At 34.9% G+C, this 16,318-nt stretch overlaps 1 protein-coding gene across 5 annotated transcripts; it reads left to right on the top strand.

Moving 5' to 3' along the window:
* Positions 1-2,199: 2,199 nt before the first annotated feature.
* LOC128244245 (heat shock 70 kDa protein 12A-like) lies at positions 2,200-13,673 on the top strand. Of its 5 annotated transcripts, none has more exons than XM_052962260.1 (8): positions 2,228-2,302; positions 7,527-7,580; positions 7,790-8,202; positions 8,360-8,578; positions 8,904-9,063; positions 10,167-11,275; positions 12,219-12,242; positions 12,586-13,673. In XM_052962260.1, exons 3-6 carry the CDS (start codon positions 7,849-7,851, stop codon positions 11,255-11,257), a joined length of 1,824 nt encoding a protein of 607 aa, XP_052818220.1. In that variant the 5' UTR covers positions 2,228-2,302; positions 7,527-7,580; positions 7,790-7,848; the 3' UTR covers positions 11,258-11,275; positions 12,219-12,242; positions 12,586-13,673. The 5 variants fall into 5 exon arrangements, with proteins under 5 accessions (XP_052818221.1, XP_052818220.1, XP_052818223.1 ...); XM_052962263.1 differs by lacking the exons at positions 2,228-2,302; positions 7,527-7,580 and adding exons at positions 3,620-3,758; positions 5,592-5,702; XM_052962264.1 differs by lacking the exon at positions 2,228-2,302 and adding an exon at positions 3,681-3,758.
* The last annotated feature ends 2,645 nt before the right edge of the window (positions 13,674-16,318 follow it).

Here is a 16,318-nt window from a genome sequence, read left to right as displayed (position 1 = left end):
GCATAGTCAATGAACTCTTAACATTTATTAATTAAACACTTTACAAACGTATTATAGAAAACAGACATTGGATTATATACAGTTATTTGATATTTATTAATCACTTTGCAGACGAACCCCTTTAGCATAGTCATTGAACTCTATACAAGTAGAAACTAAACACTTTGCAGACGAACCCTTTAGCATAGTCATTGAACTCTATACAAGTAGTAACTAAACACTTAGCAAACGAACCCCTTTAGCATAGTCATTGAATTATATACAAGTAGTAACTGAACACTTTGCAGGCGAGCCCAGTTAGCATATTCATTGAACTCTATACAAGTAGAAACTGAACACTTTGCAGGCGAGCCCCTTTAGCATAGTCATTGAACTCTATACAGTAAGTAACTAAACACTTTGCAGACGAACCCCTTTAGCATAGTCATTGAACTCTATACAAGTAGTAACTGAACACTGTGCAGACGAGCCCAGTTAGCATAGTCATTGAACTCTATACAAGTAGTAACTGAACACTTTGCAGACGAGCCCAGTTAGCATATTCATTGAACTCTATACAAGTAGAAACTGAACACTTTGCAGGCGAGCCCTTTAGCATAGTCATTGAACTCTATACAAGTAGAAACTGAACACTTTGCAGACGAGCCCCTTTAACATAGTCATTGAACTCTATACAAGTAGTAACTAAACACTTTGCAGACGAGCCCAGTTAGCATAGTCATTGAACTCTATATAAGTAGAAACACTTTGCAGACGAGCCCTTTTAGCATAGTCATTGAACTCTATACAAGTAGAAACTGAACACTTTGCAGACGAGCCCTTTTAGCATAGTCATTGACCTCTATACAGTAAGTAACTGAACACTTTGCAGACGAACCCCTTTAGCATAGTCATTGAACTCTAAACAGTAAGTAACTGAACACTTTGGAGGCGAGCCCCTTTAGCATAGTCATTGAACTCTATACAAGTAGAAACTGAATACTTTGCAGACGAACCCCTTTAGCATAGTCATTGAATTATATACAAGTAGTAACTAAACACTTTGCAGACGAACCCCTTTAACATAGTCATTGAACTCTATACAAGTAGTAACTAAACGCTTTGCAGACGAGCCCAGTTAGCATAGTCATTGAACTCTATATAAGTAGAAACACTTTGCAGACGAGCATTTTTAGCATAGTCATTGAACTCTATACATGTAGAAACTAAACACTTTGCAGACGAGCCCTTTTAGCATAGTCATTGAACTCTATACAGTAAGTAACTGAACACTTTGCAGACGAACCCCTTTAGCATAGTCATTGAACTCTAAACAGTAAGTAACTGAACACTTTGGAGGCGAGCCCCTTTAGCATAGTCATTGAACTATATACAAGTAGAAACTAAACACTTTGCATACGAACCCCTTTAGCATAGTCATTGAATTCTATACAAGTAGTCACTAAACACTTTGCAGACGAACCCCTTTAGCATAGTCATTGAACTCTATACAAGTGGTAACTAAACACTTTGCAGACGAACCCCTTTAGCATAGTCATAGAACTCTATACAAGTGGTAACTAAACACTTTGCAGACGAACCCCTTTAGCATAGTCATTGAACTCTATACAAGTAGAAACTAAACACTTTGCAGACAAACCCCTTTAGCATAGTCATAGAACTCTATACAAGTAGTAATTGAACACTTTGCAGACGAACCCCTTTAGCATAGTCATTGAACTTTATACAAGTAGTAACTAAACACTTTGCAAACGAGCCCCTTTAGCATAGTCATTGAATTCTATACAGTTAGTAACTGAACACATTTCAGACGAACCCCTTTAGTCATTGAATTCTATACAGTTAGTAACTGAACACATGTGCAGACAAACCCCTTGAGCATAGTCATTGGATTGTTTACATTGATTAATGCCTACTGCATCATTGAGGTAGGTATTGTGATATTGTTTTGTAAAACAACTCATAATCTTGAGCATGAATTGGAAATTTGGTAACAACCACATTTACACGATGTTTCATCGCTGAACACATATTACAGTTTCAGGAGATTTATTTTGGAGAAGTACCTCAATGTTATTGGGCATTTCTGGTGTTGATGTTTGTGACATAGTATATATGCAAATTGGATTGCTATAAGTAAGACAGACACAGTCAACAGGCGGCAGTCAACAGTCCCATGGTTTACTTTACGACATAAAAGGAACCTTATGACTGTATAGAGTCCAATGTCAGTGTGATGATATAAAACGAAAATAAACCGTGAGCAATTAAGGGAATATCAATTTTAATCAAACTAAATAGCGTAAGTAAAGATCTAGGACATCGCTTGTTGTTACAGTCAACCCTTTTATAAACGAAGCCACAACATTTTGTAATTCGTTGGAATGCCCCAACGCGTTATTAACAATGGTAGCCAAAACAACAGACAAGATGGCCGCCATTTTCTGAGTGCATAACTCTACTTAGATTTATAATATTGCCATAATGTGGTACATTTGGTATCAAAAAGTCCAAATTAAACTTGCAAATATGTTTTTGGCTTTGTTTTCACCTGCATAGCTTTTGGTTTGCAGAATGTATCTTAATTGAGGACTTATTAAGCTGCACATTAGTTTCTTTTGTTCCGGGTGTTAATAAGAAGTATGTATCTATAGTATGTTTGGCTTGTGTTGTATCTATTTGGGATTTGTTTGAGACTAAATGGTTTCAAATATAGCCAAAATTGTGACTATGTACACTGTAGTAGTCCAATAGAGCACGTAAATTGTAGTTCTGCACAAGACAGAATAACAATAGATTAGTGAATACAAGGTAGACCTGCGAAGAATCAGTCTTGGATGATTGTTAGGCAGAGGAGTCCTGGAATAAGCTCTAGCTTGGCTTTGTTAGAACCTGTCGTTTTTTATAATGAATACACTTGGCTAAAACTATAAGAGGGAGTAATGAAGAAACACTCTGAGAATAAAATCATTTAATATGGGCTTTATATTGCAATCATATAATGTGCTTTTTGGGACCTATTGTATCAGTTATCAGATGCTAATCTTAATGTATTTGAATATGTTAATTATTTACCATGTCTGTTTTGTCGTATTTACAAATGCACACATGCATGCTTGAACTCTCTTTTTATATTGCTATAATTGTGCGTTTGGCGTTTCATGCCGAATAACGATATGTATGTTATGATTGTAAAAGATCATCTTTTGTATAATCTGGGGCTCTGAGCCAGGTTGTGGTAAATTGGACACTGTATTAACATTGTATTTTACCCATTATGGGTGGCTTATAGATATATATCAATTAAACCTGAGCCGAGATGCATTTGGGTTATTTGGTATTAAAGTATATATACATACTTTGATTGTAAAGCACTTGATTAAATCGATTATTCCGACTGAATGGTCTTACAATAAAATATGATACGATGATATCTTTCAAATGATTAAAATGTTTGATGACCGTTTGTGATTTTATTAATGGCATGATTGTTTTTCAAATCAAATCCAGCCAAATATATTAAATAATAGCACAGTCAATATTGGTTAAATTGGCCTTTTGAAATTGGTTTTGTACTCGAGAAAAACAAAAAATAATATTTCGTTACCTAAAAGTGACCCCGACATTGAAAAAGGCAGTAATGTATGATTGAATGAAGCACTTTGTCATACAGATCCATTGAAACCTGTTGTGTTGTTTTAGTGCTACAGCCAAATAAAATCATTTGTATGGTTCCTGTGACATGTTTGAAATTTAAGGTAGGTCGGTTTTGACTTTTTTTCTCTTGTTTTTTTTCTATTTTTTAAAGGGATTTGTTCATGTTTTGGCAGCGGCAGTACATCTTAAAACACTTATATAAAAACGAATGAAAACAAATAATAACAAACGAAAATGTTTCAAACATTCTCGATTAAACGGAAATTACGTATATGCTTAAGGGCGATAATACGGTTGTTTTTATAGCTCTTCACTATCAGTTTGTTTATATCATTGTCGATCATAATTGATAGTTTAATGGATGCGATTTATACATTGTTTTTACTTTAAGTTAATAAACTTAGCTTGGAAATGGTGACTCATAATAATGAAAATAAGTAAAATACATTTATAGAACTTTTTTCTCGAAATTGAATTTGCCAACTTTGTACGCATTTCTACAGGCGTTGTCACATATTCTGGTATTAATGGGGTGCGAATCCACGTAGGTATTGTCAAGGAATTATTGATAACAAAACCTCATCCCACATGGACTCATACACGAATAGAAGGATAATTTAACCTTCAAGCATTTTGTTGAAACACGTTTCTAACGCTGTTTGAAATTTTGGACATTAAAGAAAATATTTGAGCATATATCAACATTTGTTGAAGGGTACAATATAAGATTTAACAATCCTGTTGACTTCCCACACGTTCTTTCGTCATACAAAATAAGTGCATTTTAAAAAGCGTGGTCTTCCGCCATCGGTGATTTTCTTCATATGCATGTTTATGTCAGTGTGTACATCTTCTGGCTTGAGTATTAATTAATGTCGTGGACAGCACTATATCTTCTCTTTTTAAACCGAGCGTTAACTGTCTGCAGGAATATGTTGCAAGTTTTTTATGGACATTACACAGTTTTATGTGAATTTTCCATAAAACATTTTTGGAAAACAACAGTAAAAGGCATGCAGCCATCTTGAAAGCTGTCGTATTGTTGTTGTTGTTATTTTCAGTCCAAAAAATCTGATAGCCTCATTAAAGAATATCATTTTGAATGAAGGAACAGTCAATATACAATTAAATTTAAAACAATTAATGAGTGTTCATGTAAATGATAATTTTGACGTATTCTAAACCTTGAAATGACGACGAATTTCACATTAAAATGATCAATATTGTATAGAAATTAAAAAAAAAAACAATATGGGAGAAGGAATGTCAATATGAAAATTCCAACTTTGTCTTATAATGAACATTGCCATATCGAAATGTTACTTTATAACGGAATTTGCACTTTATGGCAGCCATCTTGGATGCCTTTTAGATTTTTTTCGGTTCGCACCATGTGTTTGCAAGTTATGACACAAGTTCGATAAACTACTGACATTGTCTAAAATGTTTATATACAACATAGCTTTTTCTAAATTTGTTGCCACTGTTATCAAAGCCCACAGATTGTAAATCCACTATTAATTAATAGTGGGCAAATGGTTAATCCCTGACCACTGGTTATTAATTGACTAATCGTTTAAGCATCAACGTTTATTATTGAAACATTAAGATTCTGAAAAAAATGAATTTGCTGGGATAGTATATTTTCGGCAAGTCAGAAAAAGTTTGTGGTACTTCATTTGGCTGGTGTATTTTACCAGTACATCAAATCAATGAATTAATCTTAGAGTGCGAAAGTCTGCAATTTTATTGTATCTCAATCAAGCCTATTTAGTAGTTAGGTATCTATGAGAGCTAAGTTCCTGTCAAAAACCAGCAATCTCTTTAAAAATATATTTCTCTGTGATCACAAAATCCAGACAATTGATGTTTCGTTTGAAGTATCATGTTCTTGATTTGCGCCTTACCAATTATGTTTAAATTATGTCCTTCAGATCGAAGCTGGCCAAGCCCCGGGTGTCTCGGTGTTTTATATACATGAACTTATATAGTACAATCTTTGAGAATCCTTTTCTCTAAACCAAAAGGAGCAGACCTTCATACTTGTAAGGGATCAACACATAGTAGTCCTTTACCAAGATTGTTTAAATGATGTCCCTGGGGTCAAAGCTTGTCCCGACCCGGGGTCTTAGGTTTTTATATATATGTATTTAGTTGAAATTTTAAAAAATCTTCTTCTCTGATTAAAAGGACATATATTTGATAGTTCGTAGCCAAATGAAGTGGTCCTTTACCAGGTTGTTTACCAAATTATAGTATCTAGGTCAATGATGGCCCGCCCTAAGGGTGCACGTTTTCTATAAACTTATATAGTAAAATTTGGAAAATCAACCTTCATTTTTATATATCGGCTTTAAACAAAAATGCTTAATTAATCCCCATGAGCATGACTCTGACCACGTCCCGGCAGTCCCGTGTATTCTATTAACTTATCAACATAGGAGACGGATGGTTGGATAATATAAAACTAGTTTGCTTTTGTTTCCTGTTCTTTTATCGTAAAATCCTCTCTTAAACTACAAATCCCAAACTTTTGATAGTTGGTATGAAGCCCCATGTAGTGATTACATCCATAGCAACCATTGACTTCCTTAGCAACCTAAGTCTTCTCTTAGCAACCAAGGGTTTCCATATGAACGAATAAATTACTAAGCACTTTCTTAGCAAACAATACCTACTTAAGCGACCATTTTTTCCTTAGCAATCAATGTCTTCATTTTCAGCCAATGACTTCCTCAGCGTACTTTCTTTATAACCAAACCAAACAAATCGTCTCATTAGCAAACATTGACTTTCTTAGTGACCAGTGACCAGTTAATTTTTAAGCAACCATTGACCCCCTAAGCAGCCAATGACTTTCTAAGCAACCGATTTCTTCCTGGGCAACCACTTAGCAATTACATATAACCATAGCAGCTAATGACTCCTTTAGCAACACTTGACTGTTTTAATAACCAGTAACATCCTAAGCAAATACCTACATTCATAGCAAACAATGAATTATATATCAACCAATGACCTCCTAATCAACAAATGACTACATAAGCCACCAAAACATCCACTTTCTCAGTAACCAATGCATTCTTAAATAACTAATGACTTTCCAAGCAACCAATAACTTCCTTAGCAACCATGTTTTTCGTACCAACTATAGCAACTAATGACTTACAAAGTAACCTATGTCTTGGCAGCTTATAACGTTCAAAAATTTCCTTGCCATCTACCTTTATCCATATCAACCAATGACTTCGTTATGAAGTGATCCTTAGTAACTACTTCTTTAGCTACCAAAGAATTCCATAGTATCCAAATGACTTCCTTAACAACCAATGACACCGTGAGCAACAAATTATTTCTGTTCCATTTACGTTTATCCATAGGAACCAGTGACTCTCTTAGGAGCTAATGGATTCTAGCAACTATTGATTACCTACGCAACATATCACTTTCTTAGCAATCGAAACTTTTGGTCAATTTTTATGCAATTTTGGCAACTTCGAAAAAACAACGGATCACTTCCGCCAATGAAGAAAACTCGAGGTGTTTCCGTACATTATAACGTATTCATTCATTTACTTGGTAATCTATATAAATCGCAAAAAATGCATTGCACGTTATATACAATACAGTGATTGTGGCTACGGTGAACTTAAACAAAATGTTCCAAGTGAACTATCAGTGTGTTGCCTATATTCTATATTACATGCTCTGGATAGAAAATCTCGAAATGTTTAAAGCGCACTACCAGTATGTTGCCCATTATGTTAATGGTATGGATAGAAAACAACGCTAGTAAAACAAAAAGACGTCATATTAGTTTACTCCAGCCATCATCACAACCTGTTTACAAAAGTTTTTTTTTTCTTCAGGCACGTACATTTCGAAACAAAATCACTAAGAAACATCTAAGCTTCTATTAAATAGTAGGTATTGTGCATGGTATATATGAAAACTAAATACGTTAGAATAAAACTTGACTAAAAAGGACACTAATTAAACGTGTTTAAAGTTCGTTTCATTATGATCGTAATAATAATTTTACTTTGGAATCGAGCGTTTGGCCATAAATAGCGTGATACATTTGTAAACACTATCTTGATGTAACTACTAAAAGAAATGGCTGTTTATTTAGGACGTGGCATTTCGCACTTCGGAACAACCCAAGCAGGCCAACCATTAAAGAAATTAGGCATGGCTACCGCAAAAGTTGCAGATTCATCAAGGAAACTGTTAAAAGATGCCTTCCCTACACCAGCGAAACCAGAAAAGGAACATCTTATAGTTGCCGCTATTGACTTTGGCACTACATTCACTGGGTATGCATTTTCCATGAAGAAACCTTTTGAGGATCCAATCAGCTGCAGCATTTTTGAGACAGAGGGCTTGAGAAGTGAAAAGGGTCCCTCATGCGTCCTGCTTAATCCAGATGAAACCTTTAACGCATTCGGATACGAAGCAGAAAGGAATTATGAGGAATTGTGTGACACTAAAACCGACGGATATTACTTCTTCAAGCGCTTCAAAATGAGCCTCTACAAAACCAAGGTACTCTTGAGAAATTTATTTCAGATGTATATTAATGCTTGTATCTTTTATATAACTAGTTAAGCATCGTTTGCTTCCTGTTTAAATGCGGATACGCGTTGCCATAACAACTTTAAGATTGTTTGGTACCTGTTAACATGCATTGCCATGTTTGCAGAAACTTTCTCGTGAAACGAAGATTAAAGACCTTAATGGGAAAGAGCTTCCAGCAATAGATGTTTTCTCAAAAGTGATTAAGCACATTTCAGAAGATCTTTACCAAAAGCTTGGTAAAAAAACGACGGGAGTTTCTCCAGATGATGTGTTGTGGGTTATTACAATTCCGGCAATCTGGTCAGACGCGGCTAAGCAGTTCATGCGAGAAGCAGCAAATAAGGTTTAGTTTAGTTCATGATTGCATTTCACTTTTAACTCACATATTCAAACTTTTTTCATTAACATGATAAACAGTAAACGTTACGATCTTTCAAAACAACTGAATATGAACTTTTGTTCTATTTTAGTTTAAATTAATTTAATTAAGCCCGATTATGATGAAAACTGTTATCACACATGATTCCAATGCCTTGGAAGAAAGCAGAACTGGTGCCCATTTTGGGCGCGCATACGAATGTTCCCCTTGTGGGAATCGAACTCACAACCTTTGGAATGATAGGCTGACACCTATATCATTTGACCACTCTCACCCTTATATATTCAAGGCCGAAATCGAAGACGAACACCTAAAACTTATTTTGGAGCCAGAGGCTGCGTCTCTTTTCTGCAACATGCAAAAATCATGTAAAATTGTGAAGGTTGACGACACAGTTGCAATGGAACCATTTCCTGTTGGACAAAAATATATTGTTGCTGATTTAGGCGGTAACTGTTGACTTATATTTATCTTACTCAAATACCTGATATACATTACGGAGTGTATCGCCTGATTGTTATATAAACGGTGTTTTTTATTCTTCATTATCAGTTTTTAGGAAGATAAATAGACCGCTATAGGGATACATGCTTATATTACCAATTGATAAGTGTATATGGAAGGTAAGAACAGTTAAAACTTATCCATACATATTTCATTTAACTTTCCATAAACTAGGTTGTAAAGGAAGCGTTTTGATGTATGTGAATCGATAAAACCCGATATAAAATATGTTTGATGAGGAATGTTAGGCTATAATCAAAAACAACAAACTTAGTATTGAGATCAGTTGCTGGTTAGCCGCAGTGGTTATTCCCCTTTGTCAAAGGAAAACACCTTGCTTGAAAATTGCTACATATTCACGCGCATATCTATCGTTAAATATAAACACACGGCCCAAGTCCAGCGCTCATTGCAGTTTCCTGATAGCTGAAATAATAAGACACTTATTGACCGACCTTACGTTCATCAAACATATTCCCTTAATTGGCTCACAAACATTTAATGCGTAATTAGCTGCACTACGTGGCGCACTCTTTATTTAATGTGCTTTATGTGGTATATCAATACATGTCAACTCTGCTTATTTCCATCACTTAATAGAACGGTTAATCTTATCTTATGTTTACCTTTATTCATTTTATAATGATAAAAATATCATCCACATTCAACCTCGTCTTTGAGGTCTGGCGTCAGAATTCGTCATGTTACATAAATGCAATACTACTTTAACCACAGATAAAGGCAATAAAAAATACACGCCCTTACACTATTATAACATACCGCAGTAGTATAAATAATTTCTTGCAATATATTCGAGTGCATCCGTCAGATCCAAAAGTCAGAATAGGAATGATTTAGACGGGAATGTTAGCATGGGTATTTTGGGATATTAAGAACTGCCTATGTTTCTATTAATAACTCACTCAAATAAGATTGACCAAAACTATACATGTACTTTACAATTATAACACATGATTAAAAGAACGGGTTGTTACTTATAAGACACTACAAATGTTTTAAGTTTAACAATCGCTTTTCGATTTTAAAGGGGGAACGGCTGATTTAGCAGTCCATGAAATTCTAGAGGATCGCAATTTGAGAGAGATCGCAAGGTCAGATGGCGACGCATACGGAGGAATTTTGGTAGACGAGGCGTTTCAAGAATTCATTTCTGATTTTTTTGAAAGGAATGTTGTTCAGCACTTACTGGAAACGAAACCCGAAGAGTATATTGATATTTTGAAATCCTTTGAAGTAAAAAAGCGAGCATTCCAAAGCAATACACCATCGATTGTTCTCAAAATGCCTTTTGCCTTCAAAGATGCATTCGAAGATTGCGAGGTTTCTTATGACGATGCAATTCGTGAGGCCAATGAAAAGTACGCAGGAAAGGCTGAATATATGCGTAATGGTAAGTTAAAACTTTCTGCTGACATCATGAAAGGTTTTTTTGACAAGGCAGTTGATGGTGTTGTCAAATTCATCCAACAGATGCGCTCAAACGATGAGCTTGGCATGATCAACACCGTTTTGATGGTCGGTGGATTTTCGGAATCGAAATACGTCCAAGAACGCATTGAAAATGAAATACCTGGAGTTAGGCTCGTCATTCCTACCGATCCTTCACTGGCTGTTTTAAAAGGTGCGGTTTTGTATGGGAAAAACCCACGAGCTATTACAGAAAGAATAGCAAGGTTCTCCTATGGGTTTTCCGTTGCTAAACCTTTCGAGGAGGGTATCGATCCGGAAGAACTGAAAATAATAAGAAACGGACGAGAGTATTGCAACGACGCATTTAAGAAGTTGATAACAAGAGGTGAAATACTGAAAAGGGGCGATGCGTTTGGCGACATTATTGGGCATATGGTAGATGCCGATAACTTGTTCGCCTTGATGTTATCATCACTGCTTCCAGTTGTGTCAAAAGTTTACAAATCAACAAAGGAGGATCCAATGTACACCACCGAAGAAGAAGAGTGTGAGGAAATAGGAAATCTGATCATACCTTCACCACCTACAGGGTGGCCTCCTGTCAGCGCTCTTGTTCATGGAATCATCGTCGGTGAGAGTGAACTGCATTCCTTTGCATGCGACGTTAAAAGCATGAAAATATACGAGGCAAAATTTGACTGCCTCTAAAGTATTTTAAAGAAGAAGGTAAGAAACTGGACAATCGGACGATATAAGTTAAAAGATTGTATAACAAAAACGTATGTCAATATATTAAAAGTAATATTTTGTTTATAATATTTATGCGAAAAACTACAGAAACAAGCTCAGTAGCAAAACGTTTCAACATAAACCCGGTTTAATGGCACTCGTTAACGCCAAAGACATAGAACATAAAAACAAAAACAAATCACAAAGAAGTAACATGGAAGAACAACAAAAAACTCCACAAACAACACAGTGCATACATAGTATATATAAAAAAAACTAGGTATGTTTATCAACGATTGTTAGGTTCCGCCTTGGAACGGTCAGTAAAATGTAAATTTTCAGTGGGGGGCGGGGGGGGGTAAACCAGTTTAAGTGCACAAACCTACTCTTATCCCAACAATCCTCAATAAAGAAAAAACACAAAAGGTAAATCTTATCAAAGTATGCATAAACTTCATAAACCTTAACAACAAAACAAATAATAATAAACTTATAAGTTATACGTAAACCCCAAGAACTTCTATGTTTAGAGATCCAAACTCTATCTGCAGACGGAAGAATTCAATTCAGAGCACCTAATGCAAAAACATTTCAAAGATATGATGCAGTCATTGTTTAAAACTATGAGCATCACACGCAGTCTGCTTTATAAAATAAAAGGTTTAAAACTGTATGATCATAGAGTTTCATAATAAAAAGCATCATTGTACTAAAACTGGGAACAAATAAAGAAAATGTTATTAAAAATAAAAGCGACATATATTAGCTTATCTTTTTTTCCAAATGATTACCTATGTAAAATATTTGAAGAAAATGACGTCACATGCCAAAAGACTCTGAGTCAACCAAAAAAGGTTTAAAAGATAAAAAGAATTAGCAAACTTTTCATAAAATAAAAGAACTGAAAGGATGCTATATTCAACCCTTTATTTTGTTTCAGGAACTCATCTTCAAAAACTAGAAGGCAAGTACTCTTCAAAATATTGCCTTTATAAGTCTCTTTACTCGCTGTTTAAACTAGACCTGAATTGTAGTCTTTACTAATGATGATGATGATGATGATGATGATGATATACATGCATTTGCATGCAAACTGAAACTATTTAGTTATGTAGAGTGCGGACGATGTTGACTTTCTAGGACGAATTTGATAGAAATAAATTTGAAAATGTTCCGAAAAGTGTACAGTCGACAAAAGTTACGTTCAGAGTGTTAATAAAAATGAGAAACGAGAAAAGAAAAAAAAATGCTAAAGCTATTGCTAAATAACTGTTATACAAAATTATTGTTCTATTAACTTATTTCAGCGTCGAGTTATTGGCCGTTTACAAACAGCGCAAATATTTCACATGGGGTATATGCACAGTCAAATGTATATATACTGATAACATCAAGGATTTTTTTCTGTTCCTTTATTTTAGTTTTGTATATAAATAGATTTGTTCTAATTTCATTGTTACCCGCTTTGCTGATTAATTATGTTAATGTATCTCTCCACCAAATTAAACTGGAATAAATATGGGTTTTTGCGATAATATCAATAACCCGATAAATTCCAATACGGAACAGAAGTGATGCGTGAGGGGTAGTCATATCGATATTTTCTTTATATTATATATAACATGTGTTGCCTGTTTTGAAACATTTCAATAGTTCCTTATACAATGTGTGTATACCACGTGATAAATTGCGTCATAAATGCTACGTCGGAAGGCAATATTTTGCTCCGAATGAAGACTTTAAACAAAGATAACTTCACTATTTCTTCACCATTTTAAATGAAACATAGCGAAGTCTACGCCGCTTACGGAGTACTACCTTCGGTCTTTTACCAGAGTTTGATTTAGAGTTTAGTTTCTTCGACAAACCCCTTCACAATACGGAATGGTAAAGGTAAAATGGTGTAGTAAAAGAAAAGTTATATATGTTTTAAGTCTTTATTTTAAGCAAAATGTTGCCTTCTGGCGTAGCATATATGACGTAATTTATCACGTTGTATACACACACTGTTATAGCTTTATGAGTTAAAATGAATAAAAAAATCATGATGAAATTTAGTTCATGATAACAATTAAACTATGGGTTATGTTCACCTGGTATCACACCTTGTACACTGATCACTTTACTCATGTAGATTGTTTAAGCAGATTATTCATAATTTGATTATATAGTGCATGTGGTAATTATTGATCTAGTGTATTCTCTAATTATAGCATATTTGCTTTTGTAAATAATGTAATATAAACTGTTTCTTATAAAAGCTGGCTGTCATTGAATCAATATACATTTAAAAGTACTACTAATTGCAACTACTCTAGTATTGTTTAACATAATACCGGTTATTATTTGTGTGTAAAATCAATATCAATGATAATGAAATGTACATGTATTACCATGTATTATATAAATAAACAGTTGATTTGAGATGGTCTCCGTTAAAAACCATGTTAAACCGGACGGTTGTTTTTGTCAACAAAAACAGATGTCTCCCCCTATGGTTGTGTTATTTAGACACGACATTGAACATTGGGAAAAAGAAAAGAATATGAATGGAATCACAAACAGCGGTACATGCACAGAAAGTACCTACTGTTGCTGACACTGTCATCTGAATAAAATGTATATTGAAAGTCAAGCTTAAAATATGACTGACTAATAATTAGTACTTTTCATTTTTATTGTGTTTATTCGTCTGCTGAACACCACTGTGTTCTGTATGCTGCTGTAACATTAAATTGGTGATGGATCCTCGACAAGAGATACCTGGTCTAGACACTGTACTTAGTGTTCACAAATATTTCAAAATCCTCCAAGTGGTTTTAGACATATAGAGCGTACATAAAAATAGTCATAATGGCCTTTGACCTCAAATGGTGACATTGACCTTAAAAAGAGCTATTTGTTACATGCGATTTGTACATCGCCTCAATATGGTGAACATGTGTGGCAAGTTATTACAAAATTCTTCAAGCGGTTGAAGAGATGTGGAGCGGACACGAAATGTTGTCATATGACCTTTGACCTCCAGGTGTGACCTTGACCTTGAACCCAGCTGGTTGTAACATGCGCTCTACAAATCGTCTCGATATGGTGAATAAGTGTGGGTTGTTATTTCAAAATCCTACAAGCGGTTCACGAGATATGGAGCGGACACAAAATGTTGCCGTATGACCTTTGACCTCTAGGTGTAATCTTGATCTAAAACCGAACTGGTTGTTCGTGCGCTCTTCGCATCGTCTTTATATTGTAACATACGTTTCTGTTGACACTTGAAATTGCATCACCATTGTATGGTTAACCTTCATTCCAATCGTTCATACATGCTCATCCATACATATTCTGATCCTTGGGGTTTGTGTTGAAGTAATTATTCACTTAATATCATTTAAAGAAATGCTTGTTAACAGTATTTACCGATTGCAGTATTTACCGATTTGAGTAATTCCTAAAGTTGTCAATGAACTGTCATTTTCGCCGTATTGTTTATGTTGGAAACTGCATAGTGCATCGTGTAACATTACAAGTAATTACAATATTCTTTGTTGAATGCAAACATGCATTTAATCAATGCATTTTATTACTTGCTACAGTTAACTGATATTGCATATCTCTATTTGTAATATCCGCGCATTCCAGAATTTGAATTCTAGGGTAATGTAAAGTGTGTGTGTTGTGATAATTGCAAGTTATTCAAGGTTAAATGGCAGTAAATAACCATGGTAACAGTTACTGTCCTTTTTTAATAACTTTATGTTCTACCCGATGTGTATGCATAACATTACTGGTTAATTCCTCGACCAAAGTACTTTTTTGGAGCTAGGAATTCCTCGACAAAGCCCATTGGCTGATAAATTCGCAGGAGGTCTTCTATTGGTCAGAGATCCTAATTACTTAATTTCTAACCGACTGTCGGGTATACAAGCGACTAATTTACCAAATCTGCAATTCAGTTCGTTTCCTGATCGTGTGGTTGGATTCTTTTGATAACTTTTGACCAGAAACACATACTGTAAAGTAAATATCCTAAAATTGCTTTGGCATTGAATAATGGGACAGTAGTAATAAAAATACCGATGCATTGGAAATAGATGCTACTGTTATTGATAAACCATAGGTTCTTGAAGTTGCACTGTTTGAACTTGAAATATTGAAGATTGAAATTGAAACTCATTGGAATGACAGAAAAAAAAATCCTTGTTTCACATCGGTTAATAAGACGCCATCCTGACAGAGACTGAAAGAAAGAGCCAGATGTTTTACAATATGGTGAACATTTATGGGTTATTTCAAAATCATTCAAGCGGTTCACGAGATTTGGAGCGGACACGATATAAAGTCATATTATAGTAATATGAACTTTGACCTAGAGGCTGACTTTGACCTTGAACTTAGCTAGTTGTAACATGCGCTATGCACATCGTCTCAAAATGGTAAATATCTGTGGGAAGTATTTTTAAAATCCTTAAAACAGTTCCAGTTATATGAAGCAGACACGAAATATAGTCATATGACATTTGACCTCGAGGTGTGACATGGTGAACATTTGTGGCAAGTAATTAAAAATCCTTCGAGCGGTTCAAAAGATATGGAGCGGACACGAAATGCTGTGGTATCGAGTTTGACCAAGTGTGACCTTGGTCTTGAACAAGGGCTCTACACATCGTTTCAATATGGTTATCATTTGTAGGGTAGTTATTTTAAAATTCTTCCAACGGCTCAAGAGCTATTGAGCAGACACGAAATCTAGTAATGTTATAGTCATATGACATTTGACTTCTAAGTGTGACCTTGACCTAGAACCGAACGGGTTGCACATCGTTTCAATATGGTGAACATTTGTGGCGAGTTTTTTTCAAAATCCCTCAAACAGTTCAAGAAATTGGACACGAAATATAGTCATATGACCTTTGACCTCTCAGTCAATGACCTTGAACTGAGCTGGATATGACAGATCGACAGACGGACAAGTCAAGCAAAAACAATTTGTCTACCCATTTATGCGGGGAGATATAAATATCAAAATATTAAATAACACAATAG

The sequence above is a fragment of the Mya arenaria genome, chromosome 8 (assembly GCF_026914265.1).
Source record: "Mya arenaria isolate MELC-2E11 chromosome 8, ASM2691426v1".
NCBI classification, from domain to species: Eukaryota; Metazoa; Mollusca; class Bivalvia; order Myida; family Myidae; genus Mya; species Mya arenaria.
The sequence above is the reverse complement of the archived record's forward strand: the minus strand, read 5'-3'. Positions and strand labels throughout refer to the sequence as shown.

What these genes read in the sequence shown, in the direction of transcription:
- LOC128244245 (XM_052962261.1), top strand. Translation starts at nt 7,849, where the DNA reads ATGGCTACCGCAAAAGTTGCAGATTCATCAAGGAAACTGTTAAAAGAT. An exon ending in TGCGAGAAGCAGCAAATAAG is followed by an intron (nt 8,579 to 8,903) that starts GTTTAGTTTAGT and finishes TATATATTCAAG; the next exon opens with GCCGAAATCGAAGACGAACA. An exon ending in TATTGTTGCTGATTTAGGCG is followed by an intron (nt 9,064 to 10,166) that starts GTAACTGTTGAC and finishes TCGATTTTAAAG; the next exon opens with GGGGAACGGCTGATTTAGCA.